We start from the raw sequence: 16511 nt of genomic DNA, 5'->3' as shown, positions 1-16511 counted from the left end.
TTCTCCATCACGAGTGCAAATCCAGGAATTTCCAGATAGATTGGACGAATTTTGCAACCACTAGGATCATTTTGGGCTGCTCCATGTTTTTCAGAATAGGAAGAAACCACATGGCATCAACGCATCGTTGGATCTTTCTAGCCATCAAACGAATTTTTGATCGATTAGGAGGCAATCCCCCCCCCCGCCCCCCGTTTCCAGAGGCAGCTACTTAAATAAAAACCAGTTTGGGTGAGTATATAGACAAATGAATTTTGCTCTAGGGGCAGGTTGTACCCCCAACTCTGCTTTTGCAAGAGGTGATGGATTCACACTCGCCTCTAAAAAAGTGAACCCTGAAATTGTGGGAAAATTGAGAGCGGGGGGGGAGGGAAACCATGCAGGCAGGTATAAAGTTAAAATAACCTATGGTAATTTTGGGTTTTTCAAACAGTTAATTTCACCAGAAGCTTTTTAAAAGGAAAAATAAAAGTAGCAGTACTTTCTAGAGGTTTTTATTTTTATTTTTTAAACTTGATCCATTCTGGGGATTTCCCCCTTTTTTATGACCCGATTTGAGAAAAGTTTGCAATCCAGCCATCTACTTTTGGATAGAGCTTATTGAATAAGCCTATTTTGCATTGCAGTATAAAAACATTTTAAAGATAAGATTCTTTTGACTGCCATGCTGGGTTTTGCAGTTGAAGGAATAATGCTGGCTTTTTGTTTTTTTTTCCCTCCACGCCCGCTACTGTTTTTACGAAAAGTCTTTTTCTTTTTTTCTTAAAAAAATAATGTTGCTAAGAGAGGCAGCCGAATCTTGATCTCAAAAACGGTGCATGGGGCGTAACACATGCTTAAATCTTCTCTTGAATGCTTGTGGGTTGCCTTGGGGCAAACAGGATTTTCCTCGCTCCGAATTTGCCAACAAGACATCGTAGCTCTTTTACGAGGAAAAATGCAAGTTGCGCTCCAGGCCTTTCGGTTTAAAAAGCAAATAAAATGCAATTTTTCTAGCTTTTTCTAGCGGCAAAATGAAAACATTCGCTCCTTAGGGGGGTGCCAAGCAGGCATGAATGATCTGTCCACACACCTTTGCTTGGATTAAGTCATATTTAACGCAGGCTTATTTTGGATAAAGTCACGCTGGTTTTATTTTCACGTTTTATTTGCCCTCCATCCTTTAAACATCACTCCCGTTTTTTTCCCCCCGACTCGCGGCTACTGTGCAGCGGGGATAACGTTTAAAGGTTATCGTTTAAAGGTTGCAAACTTGTTTTGATCCCCCCCCCCATATCGCACTGGATCAAAACAGATCTGGGAATCTGGAAGAAGACTGCAACCGATCAGAGTCTCCTGCTTGAGCAAGGGGTTGGACTAGATGACCTCCAAGGTCACTCCTGACCCTGTTATTTGATTCTAATATTGCCAAGACTGCCCAGAAGATTCTTCTCTTCTTAGCAGGTTGGCTCATTCGTAGGGGAGCATACGAGTCGGTAAATAAATGGGAAAATTAGGGTGACGTTTAAGGATTCTGGGATTGGCAGGCCAAAATCTACCGCCTTTTGGCGTGAAAAATCCCCATCCATCACCCCTAAAGAGCAAAGGGTTGGCCTGCCTCTTGGTTCGTGGGGGGGAGAGGTCTGGAGGGAGAAGAACAGGTGGTCTTCGTGGCTCGCCTTCCCCCTCTCTCCCACCCCCCCACTAATCCAGCCCTTCCTCCATCTTCGGCTCAAATCAAAAGACCATCCCTGCTGGAAGACCGCATCATAAGCACCGCACTCTTATACTGCCGGCTGTTTCCGTCCTTCCAGCGAAGGCCGGTGGGGTCCGAGCAAGCCGAGGTGTAGTTATGGGGCTCGCAGTAGATTTGGGACCGCGAGCCTTTGACGTTATCGACTTTGATCTGGTCGCAGCAGGGGTCGGAATCAGGGTACATGGTGCTCCCTTTGGGGGGATAGTAGGGCTCGGAGATCTCCCCTTGATCCGAATCGGGGGGCGAAGGGATTTCGAGAGGCAGGACCACGCTGACGTCGCTGTCCGGAGGAGAGCTCATCTTGACCTGGACGATGGGAGGGGTGTACTTGCGGCCTTGAGTGTACGAGACGCCCTTCGTTTGATAACCCAGCAAGGAGTGGAGGCTGCTGGCCCGACTGATGGCCTGGCTGCAGGGTCGGCTGGGGGGGGCGTCAGCATCCACACTGGAGCGGGGAGGAGCGTGGTCAGTCCAGGGAGAGAAAGGGGCAGAGAAAGGGGCGCACGGTCAGTCGAGGGAGGGAAAGGAGGACCGTGGACGGTCCAGGAAGAGGAGAGCCCACGGTTACTCCAGGAAGCGAAAGGAACACGGTCATCCCAGGGAGGGGAGGGCAAAGGAAGATGGTCAGTCCAGGGAGGGAAAGGACCTTGGTCAAACCAGGGAGAAAAACCATCGATTGATGAAGCAAAAGGAAGATGGTCATCCCAGGGAGGGGAGGGAAAGGAAGATGGTCATCCCAGGGAGGGGAGGGAAAGGAAGATGGTCATCCCAGGGAAGGAAAGGACCTTGGTCAAACCAGGGAGAAAAACCATCGATTGATGAAGCAAAAGGAAGATGGTCATCCCAGGGAGGGGAGGGAAAGGAAGATGGTCATCCCAGGGAGGGGAGGGAAAGGAAGATGGTCAGTCCAGGGAAGGAAAGGACCCTGGACGATCTAGGGAGAAAAACCATCGATTGATGAAGCGAAAGGAAGATGGTCATCCCAGGGAAGGAAAGGACCCTGGACGATCCAGGAGGAGGAAGGCCCACGGTTATTCCAGGAAGGGGAAGGACCAATGGTCAAACCAGGGGAGAAAAAGGATCAATTCAGGGAAAGAAAGGCCTGTCATTATTCCAGGAAGTGAAAGTCTCACCGTCATCCCAGGGAGAGCAAAGCTACAGAAAAAGGAGGAACGATCAGTCGAGAAGGAGAAAGGAGCTGCAAGAGGAGCGTTCTTTCTTTCCCTCCCCTCCCCTCTCCTAACCTCAGGGAGAAAAGAGGCGCTGGGACCAATTTTTTTTTTTTTGTTCTTAAAAATAGAAGTCAGGGCATAAATTGAACTCACCAAGTCAGCCTGAGTCAGCCTAAGATTGGACCGAATTCGGATTCCACCTAGCCGCTGTTCCAGGCGGGCTACCTTTCCCCACCTCATGGGGCAGTGAGTTCCCCAGATCCTTCATCCTCACCTTTGCAACCTCCTCTGTTGCCTTCTGGTGCTGGAAGTGATGCAACTTTAAATGCCGCGATGCTCCCGTCGGGGGAAAGGTGGTTTCCCCCGAATTCCAACCCGCGCAATTTGTGCAGTGATGATAATATCCATCACCGCGGAAATAAATTAACCGGCGCATCTTGTCAGGTGCTCATTATGTCCTCTCCGAAGAAGGAAATTTAATTCCGCTAATGGCTGCCTTTCTGGAGTCTGCAAGAGCTTGGGGGGGGGGGATCCGTGTGAAACACGAATCACGATTTAAGAATATGCCTTCTGCTCTTCCGAGCCCGAGGGCCACATCAAGTTAATGGCTTTTTATTATTCGCCTGTTTATTTTACCTTCTCCTTGTTAGGTTTTTTGTGCATCTGCATCCCTCATTCCTTTTGCACCAATCACCCTGGATGTCTACATCCTTAATTTGAAGGAATAGTCTCCCCGGATAATTCATATTATTCACCGCTGTTCATTTCTCCCCGGGACTGTAATATTTCTCCCTCCCTTTATGGCTTGGGAAGTTGTTCTCCCTAACAAAATAAATCGGGAGTCTGGGGTTAAAAAGCAGGAAAAAAGTATGTTTTGTCCAAGATGGGCAAGTTGTGGAAATAAGATAAAGGTAAAAGTTCCCCTCGAACATCTGTGCTAGTCGTTCCTGACTCTAGGGGGCGGTGCTCCTCTCCGTTTCAAAGCCGAAGAGCCAGCGCTGTCCGAAGACGTCTCCGTGGTCATGTGGCCGGCATGACTCGATGCCGAAGGCGCACGGAACGCTGTTCCCTTCCCACCAAAGGTGGCTCCTATTTTTCTACTTGCGTTTTTACGTGCTTTCGAACTGATGGGACAGCTGGGACAATTGACAGGAGCTCACTCTGTTACGCAGCTCTGGGGATTCGAACCGCGGAACTGCCAACTTTTCTGATTGACAAGCTCAGCGTCTGAGCCACTGAGTCCCTTTATCTTAGTGGGTCCTTAAAAAGATTTCTTGGCTTGGGATCTGAATGAGTTTGTTTGTTTAATGCAGACAAGGTTGGGTCTCTCTCCGTGGAGGTTTTGTGCTTTGTTAAGACTGGTATGAGGCTGCAGCTCACACCGGTGTGTGTGTGTGTGTGTGTGACATTCAGCCTGGCCCCCTCCCGAGAGAGGACTACAGTTCCCATTGTTGGCATTGCACCCAGAAAGTGAGCTCCGAAGTAGCACTTCCCAAAGGGAATGGGGTTGGTGGAAAGGAGAAAAAATGGAGAGAGGAAGGGGAAGGAAGGAAGGGAAGAACTGGGAAGGAAGGAGAAGTGAAGAAATGAGTGGGAGAGGGAAGAAGGAAGGAAAAAGAAGGAAGGGAGGAGGAGGAGGAAGGAATTGGGAAGAAAGAGGAAATGAAGGGGGAGGAAAGAGGGAAGGAAGGAAAAAAGCAAAGGAAAGGAGGAGGGAGGAATAAGAGAAAGGGAAGCAAGGAAGGAATGAGAGAAAGGGAAGGAAGGGGGAAGGAATGAAAGAAAGAGAAGGAGGGAAGGAAGGAGGAGGAAGGAATTGGGAAGGAAGAGGAAATGAAGGGGAGGAAAGGAAGGAAGGAAGAGGAAAGAAGTGAAGGAAGGAAGGAAAAATGAAAAAAACAAAGGAAAGAAGGAGGAAGGAATGAGAGAAAGGGAAGCAAGGAAGGAAGGAATGAGAGAAAGGGAGGGAAGGAAGGAAAAAGGAAGAAAACAAAGGAAAGAAGGAGGAAGGAATGAGAGAAAGGGAAGAGGAAAGGAATGAAAGAAAGTGAAGGAGAGAAGGAAGGAAAGAAAGAGTAGGGAGGAAGGAGAGAAAGAGAAGGAGGGAGGGAAGGAATGAAAGAAAGAGAAGGAAGGAAGGAGAGAAAGAGAAGAAAGGAGGGAAGGAATGAAAGAAAGAGAAGGAAGGAGGGAAGGAATGAAAGAAAGAGAAGGAAGGAAGGGAGAAAGAGAAGGAAGGAAGCTCTGGACCTTTGGAAGAGAACTTTCGGTCCAGTGTAGACTAGAAGACGAGATCTCTGCCGACCCCCGGGGGCTCTTGGGCTGCCCCCATGCACCCCCCCCACTCCCCGGGGGCCAGGGGGGGCTCACCAGATGTCGCTGGCCTTGGTCTGGGAGTACTGCTGATGCTTCTCGGGGCTCTCCGAGCCGAAGTTGCAGCAACAGTCCCAGCAATAGTCCTTCCCGCAGTAGCAGCTGGGACATTGCTCCCCACAGCAGCCTCCGCCTTTGCCCCAGCAGCACCAGCAGCACCAGATCACGCCTCCGATGATCAGCGCCATGGTCAGCAGCGCGATGATGATCGAGCCCGCGATGATCCAGCCTCTGCTCCAACCTGCGGCAAAGGAAAGCGGTGCAACATTGTTCTTCAGCTACAAAATGATGTGGGGGGGGGGGGACTTTAGCTATATAAAAGCTGGCTGGGGAATTCTGGGAGTTAAAAGTCCTCGACTTACGACCACAACAGAGCCCTGAATTTCCATGCCTAAGCAAAGCTATTGTTAAGTGCCTTTAAACACTCCACCGCCTTTTGCAATCTTTTGGACACGGTTGCCAAGCGAATCCCTGCCGTCGTTAAGTGAATCCTGCATTCGTTACTCCGACCAGGCTTCCCCTATTGACTTGGCTCGTCGGGATTGGGGGTTGGGGGAGGTTACAAACGGGGAACACGGGACCTCGGGACACTGCGACCGTCATAAATGCGAGGCAGTTTGCCCAGCTTTTCAAATTCTGATCACGTGACCACAGGGGGGGAGGGATGCTGCGGATGTGTGAAAAGCAGCGCTCAGTCGCTATTTTTCAGGGCTGCTGCGTCGTGACTTCGAACCGTCACTAAGCGAATGGTTGCAAAGGGAGGCACTTTTGAGCAGTCGTGCTTCCAATCTCCAGGGTGGGAAACATTTCGCGTCTGACGGTTTTCTGCATCCCGGCTTGGCCTTACCTCCTCCGAACTGAATTTCCACCGAACAATAAGCTATGCCGACGTTGTTGCCTACGCTGCATTCGTACGTCCCCACGTGGTCGTCACACAGATCCCGGATCTGGAGATCCCCTGGAACCATACCTGAACGAGAGAGAGGCACAAGAGTTACGGGGCTGCAGGAACCAAGAGGTTGAAATGGCATTAAAGTACAGCTCCTGAGCATGTACAGATAGATTTCCATCCATGCACAGAATGGCCGTGCTGGCTGGGGGATTCTGGGAGAGGAAGCCCACCCATCTTAAAGCATGCTGGCTGGGGGATTCTGAGAGTTGAAATCCATACTCCTTAAAGCATGCTGACTGAGGGATTCTGGGAGTTGAAGCCCACCCATCTTAAAGCATGCTGGCTGGGGGATTCTGAGAGCTGAAGTCCACCCATTTTAAAGCATGCTGGCTGGGGGATTCTGGGAGTTGAAGCCCACCCATCCTAAAGCTTCCAAGGTTAAGAAACCCTATCCTAGATTCATCTTTGACATCTTTTTGGTAATGTGGCGACCAAAACTGAATGCAGTATTCCAGCTGTGGTCTTCATTCTATCTAGTGGCAAGGAGTGCCATAAGCTGGCTGATGTCTATCTTCCCAGCCTATTTCTCCTTCTCTTTCCAACCAGCCCAAGGTGCAGCTGCAGGAAGGCTGGCACACTCACTTCCTGAGGGCATCCAATCTTGCTGACTGCCACCAGACATGGACCAGTGGTAACTGAGCGGCGGAGACCCCATGGAAGCGAAGCAACGGAGAGTGATATCTTCCCCGTACGCGATCTCGCCAATGATCCAGCAACGAGGTTGGGCTGGTTTTTCTGGATAGGTCAAGCAGAGAAAATAAATCAGTATTTTCCCCCCACCCTTAATTTTTAAATATGGCTGTTGCCCCTCCACAAGGCATTTGCCTTTGGCTGCCTAATTCTAAACTCTAAAAATTATTTGGATGGATATTGAAATGTGTATCGATACGGATTCGCTGCCAAACACCCCATTCTCTTTCCAGCTGAAAAAGCGAGGTGCTCGACTTATGGCCAGAATTTCCACGGTTTCACGGGGGGGAAAAAAGAAGGATTAGGGGGTGACATGATAGCCATATTCCAGTATTTGTGGGGCTGCCACAAAGAAAAAAGGGGTCAAAGTTATTCTCCAAAGCACCAGAAGGCAGGACAAGAAACGACGGGTGGAAACTAATTAAAGAGAGAAGAAACCTGGAATGAAGGAGAAACTTCCTGACAGTGAGGACAATTAACCAGTGGAACAGCTTGACACAAGAATTTGTGGGTGCTTCATCACTGGAGGTTTTTAAGAAGAGATTGGATAGCCATCTGTCAGAGATAGTCTAGGTTCTTCTGCTTGAGCAGGGGGCTGGACTAGAAGATCTCCAGGGTCCCTTCCAGCTCTATTCCATTCCATTCCATATTCTCTATTCTATTTCTATTCTATTTCCATTCTATTCCTATTCTATTCCATTCCATTCCATATTCTCTATTCTATTCTATTCCATTCCATTCCATATTCTCTATTCTATTCTACTCTGTTCTGTTCTATTCTATTCTTTATTTATTCCAATCTCTATTCTGTTCTGTTCTATTTCTATTTCTATTATTTCTATTTCTTATTCTATTCTATTCTATTTCATTCCATTCCATATTCTCTATTGTATTCTACTCTGTTCTGTTCTATTCTTTTCTCTATTTATTTCAATTTCTATTCTATTCTATTCTGTTCTATTCTGTTCCATTCTATTCTGTTCTCTATTTATTCCAATCTCTGTTCTGTTCTGTTCTATTCTATTCTTATTCTATTCTCTATTCTATTCTATTTTATTCTGCTCTACTCTACTCCCCTCCATTCCATTCCATTCCGTTCCGTTCCATTCCACTCTACCTTGAACGTTGATGGTGACTTTACGAGTTGCTTCCGTGGTCTTCTTCACCGTACATTCGTAGGTGGCGGAATCGCTCATCTGCAGATCCCGGAGTTGCATGGAGGCGTCGTAGAGGCTGGGGTTGGAGGAGATGAACCCCACTCGTTTCTGGAGATCAGGGGGTCCCGGGTAGATGACCTGTTGGTGGTGATAACCCAGGAGCTGGCGAAAAACCAGAGGAGAAAATAGAATGGAGTAGAATAGAATTCTTCATTGGCCAAGTGTGATTGGACACACAAGGAATTTGTCTTCGGTGCATAAGCTCTCCGTGGACATAAAGAGAAATGAAATACATTCATTAAGAATCATAAGACACAACACTTAGTGACAGGCATAGGATACTAAATAATCAATCAATACCACACTAGGAAACTAAATAAAACAATATAAATTGTAAAGATACAAGCAACAAGGTTATAGTCATACGTAGAGAAGGAGATGGGTAATAGGAAGGATGGGAAGAAGGATAGTAATATAGTCTTAAGTAAATAGTTTGACAGTGTTGAGGGAATTAGGTTTTTAGCAGAGTGATGGCAGAGAGGAAGGAAGGAAGGAAGGAAGGAAGGAAGGAAGGAAGGAAGGAAGGAAGGAAGGAAGGAAGGAAGGAAAATGAGAGAATGGAAAGGAGAAGAGAGAAAAGGAAGGAAGGAAGGAAAATTGAAGAGAGAATGGAAAGGAGAAGAGAGAAAAGGAAGGAAGGAAGGAAGGAAAATTGAAGAGAGAATGGAAAATAGAATAGAATGGAATAGGAATGGAATAGAATAGAATTCTTTATTGGCCAAGTGTGATTGGACACACAAGGAATTCGTCTTCGGTGCATATGCTCTCTGTGGACATAAAGAAAAATAAAATACATTCATTAAGAATCATAAGACACAACACTTAGTGATAGTCCTAGGGGACTAAACAAGCAATCAAAACCACCACTAGGAAACTAAATAAAGCAATATAATCATAAACATAAAAGCAACAAGGTTATAGCCATAGGTAATAGGAAGGATGAGAATAGTAATACAGCCTTCATAAATAGCTTGACAGTGTTGTGGGAATTAGTTGTTTAGCAGAGTGATGGCATGCAGGGGAAACAACTTTCCTTGTGTCTAGTTGTTCTAGTGTACGGGGTTTGGATGTGTTTGGCGCCAAGGCGCGCAACAACCAAGTTCCTAGTCCTCCTGAGTAAAAAAAAGAAATTCCGGCCGACAGGTAATGCCTGATTAAACTTTCAGCAGCTGCTAAGGTGTTTCCAGACGAATTCCCCAGGATTGAGACAGCCCGTAGTCCACCCATGTTTATCGCAAACCGTGAAATGATAATTATCTAATTGAAATTGCAGATTACCAGATGCCAAGGAGAAGAGGAAGTTGGAGATGTCACATTTTCCTATCTTCCCTATCGCTGCTGTTTTTTTTTTTTAAAAAAAAGGAGGACACAGGTGTGCAGACGGTTTGCACTTTTGCCTCCATCCCTTCCTTATCTCCACCCAAACCAGAGAATCACCATATTTTCGAATCGGTTCCTGATCTGTGAGCAGGAGCGGTTCGAAACTTGTGGGACATTTTTCTCTTTTTGGAACTAGAGAGACAAAGACTGGCGTGGCCCATAAATTGTATTTTATTTTTTAATGTATTAAATTGTGCCTCCCGTCGCTCTACCCAATGGCTCTGGATGGTTTGGTTATGATTCTGATTATTTTATACAGGGAGTCCTCAATTTACAACCGCAGCCAACTCCAAAATTTTCATCATCAAGCAAGACCGTTGTTAAATAGGTTTTGCCAGGTTTATGATCTTTCTTGCCACGGCTGTTAAGTGAACCGCTACCATGTTAAGCTAGTAACATCTGTTCATCTGGATTTAAAAAGGTAAAGGTAAAGATTCACCTCGCAGATACGTGCTAGTTGTTCCTGACTCTAGGGGGCGCTGCTTATCTCCGTTTCAAAGCCGAAGAGCCAGCGCTGTCCAAAGACGTCTCCGTGGTCATGTGGCCGGCATGACTCAACCCCGAAGGTGCACGGAACGCTGTTCCCTTCCCACCAAAGGTGGCTCCTATTTTCCTACTTGCATTTTGTTACGTGCTTTCGAACTGCTAGGTTGGCAGAAGCTGGGACAAGTCACGGGAGCTCACTCCGTTACGCGGCGCTAGGGATTCGAACCGCCGAACTGCCTAAAATAAACTAAAATATCCATTCCCCCAGATGAATTAGTGATTCAGAAAATTCTAAATTGAGCCGAAATGGATACATTAACATTAAGATTAAAGGACAAAGAAGAGTCTGAATACTATGAAATTTGGGGTAATTGGTATAAATGGTTGTATAACAGAAATAAAGTTAATTTAGCCAAGGAGCAATCGAGAAATGTATAGAACTGTAAATGAATGTATATAAATATAGAAGCGATATAAGACTATAAAGGGAAACAGTGTATTCCCTCCCATATTTGGGCATACCACGGGTTGTGACACAATACGTATCCCTTTGTCTGTCTTTCGACTCACTCCAGGAGACCATCCAGGCAGAAAACCATATTTTTAATATTGCCTTTGTTATCTATACTAGTCTCCCTTTTTTTATTTATCAGCACAAATACAACACACAAACACACATATACACATATACATATATGTGTGATGACACAGCAAAGTCAATGTGATGACTGAAAGTTGTTATAGATGGAAAAAGCAATAAAAATCTATTAAAGCACAAAAAGGATAAAATATCTGACTTACCGGATTGTACTGGGGATGCGCTCCAGGCTTCACCTGATTCCACTGAATGTCCCAGTCATTATCTGGGGTGTTATCTTCAGGATCTGAAGAAAAGGGGCACCCCAATTTCACAGACTCCCCTTTAGGCAAATAAATGATTTTGTGCCCATCTTCGTTAATCCTCACAGCAAGACCTGCCCCTGGAAAAGGAAGGCACCACGCTGTGAAATTCCTTCCAGAATAAAGTTGCATTCCTAACACAGCTGCCTTCACTTGGCCTTGCCGGTTTGACTTGTGGCGGTAACGGAGTTTGGGATTATGGTTGTAAAAAGAGGACCGCCACGTGTACATTAATCCAGATCAGTTTGTCCTACCCACACTTTATCATTTCAGCTTTCCATCTTATCAAGCAAGATAATCAAATCAAGATCAACTACGTCAACTCAATTCCCCCAATCTACCAGCAAGACAACTGACGGAAAACGGAAGCTGGTGATATATTCGGAGCGACATATTCTTCCCACCTCTTCATAATCAATGCATGCTTTCCAAGATAATAAACAAGCCAGCAGTTTAATTATCCGTCCTACAACTTAAGCTAGGATTGAGTTAGCCTTCCAGTCTATAATTTCCCAGGCAGGTTTCCCCCCCAATTCCATCTCATCCTTCTGTTTCAGGATATCCTCTGTGCCCATGCCTGATTTTTTTTTCAAAGAATTTTTTATTTTTATTCTCTTTTTTTCTCTCATTTTAAGTATATGTTCACGATTGTTATTCTTCTTCACATTTATCATTCTTATACATTTATTATTTCATTTAATAGGTTATAATATACAGTTTGGGTTGCTTTATTTACCATCCCTTCCTCCTGTTGTAACACCACCTTCTTTTCCCTTTCTTTTCTCCCTCCCTCCCTTCTCTACTTTCTTTCTCCCTCCTCTCCTTCCCCTTCCTTCTTCCCTTCCCTTTCTCCTACTCTTCCTCTTCCCCTTCTTACCCTCTCCTTCTCTTTCTCTCCTTTCCATCCTCCTCTCCTTACCTCTTTCTTCTTTCCACCATCTTCCTTTCATTCTTTCCTCCTCTCTCCCTTTCTTTTTCTATTGTTGTTGATGTATATTTCAAAACTCCCTTGGGATAGTATTTCCACCAACCCAGATATAATTTAATATCATTTCTTATTCCCTTACCTTCGCTAGTCTACCCTAGTTATGTCCCCCCCCCCCGCTTTATATCTCGTTCTTGAATATATACTTATATATTTAATATTTTCTTTTCTGTTTTTCCCTCCCATGTCTGATTATTTGACATCTCTTAAAGTTCTCGGATTCCTTCCTCATGATGGCGTGCTGATTGGATGGACCCTTTTTTTTCTCGCTGATCAGCTGACCAACTGCTGATTTTGCTGCCAAAGCTAGATACTGGTTACTCAATCCCCAGCCAGGTATATTTGAAACTGTACAGATCTGATTTATTAAAGTCAGACATTGTAAAGTCCATCATCATCGTTGGAAGGGACCTTGGAGGTCTTCTAGTCCAACCTCCTGCTCAAGCAGGAAACCCTATCCCATTTCAGACAAGCGGTTATCCGATCTCTTCTTTAAAACCTCCAGGGATGGAGTACCCACAACTTCTAGAGGCAAGTTGTTCCGCTGGTTAATTGTTCTCGCTGTTCAAAAGTTACTCCTTTGATTTAGGTTGCTTTTCTCCTTGATTAGTTTCCAGAGTCTTTGAACAATTCAGCAGTGATGGCGAAAACGGTGTGGCTGCAATTCTGGGCAAGGAGCAATTGGGAAGTCTGGTGTCTTCCATCTTTTCCCTTCAGCTGCTCGTTTTCGTAAGCACGCCTGGGTTTTATATGCACTTACAATCTTTTAATTGATGATCAGTTGACTTCTTACCTATTTTATAACCCCTTGCTTGGCATCTCCGAAAGTTCTCCAGAAAATTATTCAGTGTTTGTTTGTGTGTGAGAGACTCTCTTCTATCTGGAAAGAGTCAAATTTTGCCGGTTGTTTACGCATCGCATTTAAGGGTCTCCCTTTCCCACCCAAAAAATATTCCTTCCTTTTTGCCCTTTTGCTCAAGAAAAATGTTGCTCTTCTCACTGTCAATATCATCTTGATTGAATACCTGCAAGGCTTTTGAAACGAGGCCAGGTTGGTTATTGATTATTATTGGTTAATCTTTGGTGAGATTCACAGCCTTTGGGGCTGGTTGGTAGCTCAACAGCTCGAGTCCTAACCAAGGACCTAGGAACTGTTAAGGTAACGTCGGAGGATATAAGTTGTTCCGAGTAGGGTGGTTTTTTGTAGAGTCAGAACGTTCAAGTCAGGTAAATGTAGAATTTCCAAATAGCGAGGTAGCCCTTTAGGTATTGCTCCAAGGGCTCCAATTACAATTGGGACAACACATGATTTCTTTTTCCACAGTCGCTCAACTTCAATTTGCAAGTCCCGGTACTTTGTGATTTTTTCTTGCTGCTTATCTTCAATTCGCGCATCACCAGGTATTGCAATGTCAATGAACCAAACTTTTTTTTCTTTTCAACTATTGTTACGTCAGGTGTGTTGTAGGCCAAGTGCCTGTCAGTCTGAATTCTGAAGTCCCCCAAGATCTTGACTTTTTCATTCTCTAGAACCTTCTCAACTTAATGTTCCCAGGGGTTTTTGCTCTACTCAAATCCAAACTTCTGGCACAATTCCCAATGAATGATCTTAGCAACTCGGTCATGGCATTGTAGGTAGTCAGTTTGTGAAATTTTGCTGCACCCACTGATCCAATGGTTGACGGTCTCATCTTTCTCATTACAGAGGCGACGTTTGCTATCGGTGGTAACATGCTGAATTTTTGCCTTCATGTAATTTGTGGCTAAGGCTTGTTCTTGAGCTGCCAAAATAAAGCCTTCTGTTTCTTTTTTCAGTAGTCCTGATCTTAACCAGTTCCAAGTTAGCTTTTGGTCAGCTTTGCCTTCGATACTTTTCAAGTACTGGCCATGCATAGCTTTGCTTTTCCAATTTTCAGCTCACTTCTAAATTATTTCTTTCTTATATTCCAGCTTTCGACTTAGTTGTCTTCAAAAGGCCTCCTTTATTTACTTCCTTAATCATTGGTTCTTCACTTTTTCTGGATGTAATCATTCAAGCTGGGTCTTTCTTCTTCCACAGTCTGCTTTACTTGTAGGAGTCCTCGACCACCCTCTGCTCTTGGTAGATACAATCAGTCAACATCACTTTTAGGGTGCAAAGCGTGATTCATTCTCATGAGCTTCCTTGTTTTTCTGTCCAAATTGTTCAACTCCATCTGGGTCCGGTCAATTATTCCTGCAGAGTATTATTATTTCATCCTGCCTTTCCGTTAAAAGCCAAATCGCTTGTGGGCTTGCGGGCAAAATGAAAACCCGATTCCAAGTATGCCAATTATCTTGCTGCTCCAAAAAATGTTTTTAAAAATCCAGGGAGAAAACTCCACGCCTGTCGAGATTGTGGTTTCAGGTTGTCAGAGTGACGGATCTTCTCCTCTTTGTTTTGCTCATCTTAGTCATCCCTGGCTTCAGCGAGTGAGAGATCTCGGCGAAGGATAAAGATAATGCCAGCCTTGCAACCGTCATTAGCCGTCGCGCTCCGTAACTCGTTCCTCTGCTGTGTCTAATAATTAAGATGATGGCAGGGTATAATCCCCTTCAGAAGCTTTTGTTTACAGGAATTAAGTTATTTTCCTCCTTCGTGGTGGTTTAGGAAGCTGTACACGGAGGACTATGCTTGTTCTCTGTGGTTTATTTATCTGTCTTTATTTAGGTATCGCAATAGAATATTTCTAGCTCAGGATTGAAAGGAGGGGTCCTTGTGGAGAGGAGGAGGAGAAGGACTGTGGAGTTCTTGGGATTCTCTGAACTGCCTTGTTTTTCTTGCAAATGTTTCATTACCCAACTACGTAACTTCTCAGTGCTAGAGAGGAGTGGGGATTGGGGAGAGGGGGAGAAGGAGGAAGAGGATGATGACGAGGAGGAGGAGGAGGCAATGGAGGGGAAAGAGAGGGAGGCGTGTGGGGTCCTTGGCGCTCTCTGAGCTTCCTTGTTTTCTTGCAGACGTTTCATTACCCAACTAGGTAACATCATCAGTGCTAGAAGGGAGTGGGAATTGTGGAGAGGAGAAGGAGGAAGAGGAGGAGGAGGCGGCAATGGAGGGGGAGGAGAGGGAGGACTGTGGGGTCCTTGGTCCTCTCTAAGTTTGTTTGTTTTCTTGCAAATGTTTCATGAACCAACTAGGTAACCTTAGCAGTGTTAACCCACTCTCTTCTAGCCCTGATGATGTTACATAACTGGGTCATGAAACGTCTGCAAGAAAGCGAGACCCATTTCACAAAATCACGGAGAGTGGAATGCAAATTTGGAGGCAGCAGCCTCCAACAAAGCAGGATTTGATGTCACGCAGACACACACAAAAGGAGAGGAATAAAACCCACCCGAATGGATTGTTGCAAACGTATCGTAGCTCGTCTGTTGCATGTTTCTTAAAAATGTAGTTTTAAGAGATTTAACACGGTGAGGCCGGTGATGGTCTCAGACCTGGTAGCTTTGATTTAGGATAAACCTCTGACAGATTTGGAGGGGGAGAAAGTGAGGAGGTAAATATTTCAATATCTGATCGCAAAATCCAAGCTGTTGAAATGAGGCGACATCTAGCTAACCTCGGCCGACCCGGGGAAGGTAAACGGGGGCAGATTTGGGAAGCTGCAAGAGAGCTTGGGAAAAAGCCAAGACAAAGGACTCTTGCCAAGAAAACAAGAAGAACTAGCAAGATAATTAGAATAAGAATAGAATAGAATAGAATAGAATAGAAAAGAAAAGAAATAAGAGTAGAATAGAGTAGAGTAGGACAGGAATAGGAATAGGAATAACAATAACAATAGAAAGAATAACAATAGAATGGAATGGAATAGAATAGAATAATAGAATAGAATAGAAATAAGAACAGAAATAAGAGTAGAGTAGAGTAGGAAAGGGGGATTCTGGGAGTTGAAGTCCACCCCTCTTAAAGCAGGCTGGCTGGGGGATTCTGGGAGCCGAAGCCCACCCACCTTTAAAGCAAGCCGGGCAGACGATTCTGGGAACTGACATCCACCCATCTCAACGCTGCCGCATTTTGAAAAGCCCTGGCTTCTAGAAATGGAGACATGCCACGAAGACATAAATCCGGAACGTGCGTCTTACCTAAAAGAATGCAGGAGATTAAAAACCTCCATCCTTTGTGGCTTCCCATGCCCAAAACGAGATGATGGCTGGATCCAAGGCAGGTATGGTTCTTGGCACAGAAACCTGGAGCCCCACGACGTTTCTTACTCCCCCACTTCGGTTCCTTGCGAGCTGGTTTCGAACAGATGAGGGAGGCACCTCCAAACTGCAAAAACTAAGCCAGAGAGATCAACCTCAGCTTCCTTTGATGTCCTGAGACACCCTCGGCAATTAAGCAAGATTTTCATCCCAATGTTTTTTTTTCCCCACCCACAGCCAATCCAGTCCCCGAGATTTCCCACAGAGGAAACACCGAATCTGTCAATTCCCTTTGGGTGAGTGAGTCAATTTCCTTGGCCACCAGTCAGTTCCCTCGGCCATCAGTCAATTTCAGTTTCTCATTGTTTTTAAAGAATACGGTTAAGGCAAGGTCGGCAACCTTAAACACTCGAAGAGAGCTTCCCACAGAAAAAAAAAACACCGGGAGTCACAAAAC

At 45.3% G+C, this 16511-nt stretch overlaps 1 protein-coding gene across 1 annotated transcript; it reads right to left on the bottom strand.

Annotated features, from left to right (window-relative positions):
- Positions 1 to 1711: 1711 nt before the first annotated feature.
- LOC309399772 (V-set and immunoglobulin domain-containing protein 8-like) lies at positions 1712 to 16263 on the bottom strand (the record flags this gene model as incomplete). Its single annotated transcript, XM_081967878.1, is given in 8 exon segments — positions 1712 to 2180; positions 5278 to 5521; positions 6128 to 6250; positions 6815 to 6967; positions 8040 to 8241; positions 10807 to 10985; positions 15995 to 16121; positions 16123 to 16263. Coding segments are annotated over 8 exon segments (1638 nt in total).
- Positions 16264 to 16511: the final 248 nt, after the last annotated feature.

The sequence above is a fragment of the Natrix helvetica genome (assembly GCF_964273705.1).
Source record: "Natrix helvetica genome assembly, chromosome: 16".
Taxonomy (NCBI): domain Eukaryota; kingdom Metazoa; phylum Chordata; class Lepidosauria; order Squamata; family Natricidae; genus Natrix; species Natrix helvetica.
Note: the sequence above shows the minus strand (reverse complement) of the source record. Positions and strands in the feature narration are given on the sequence as shown.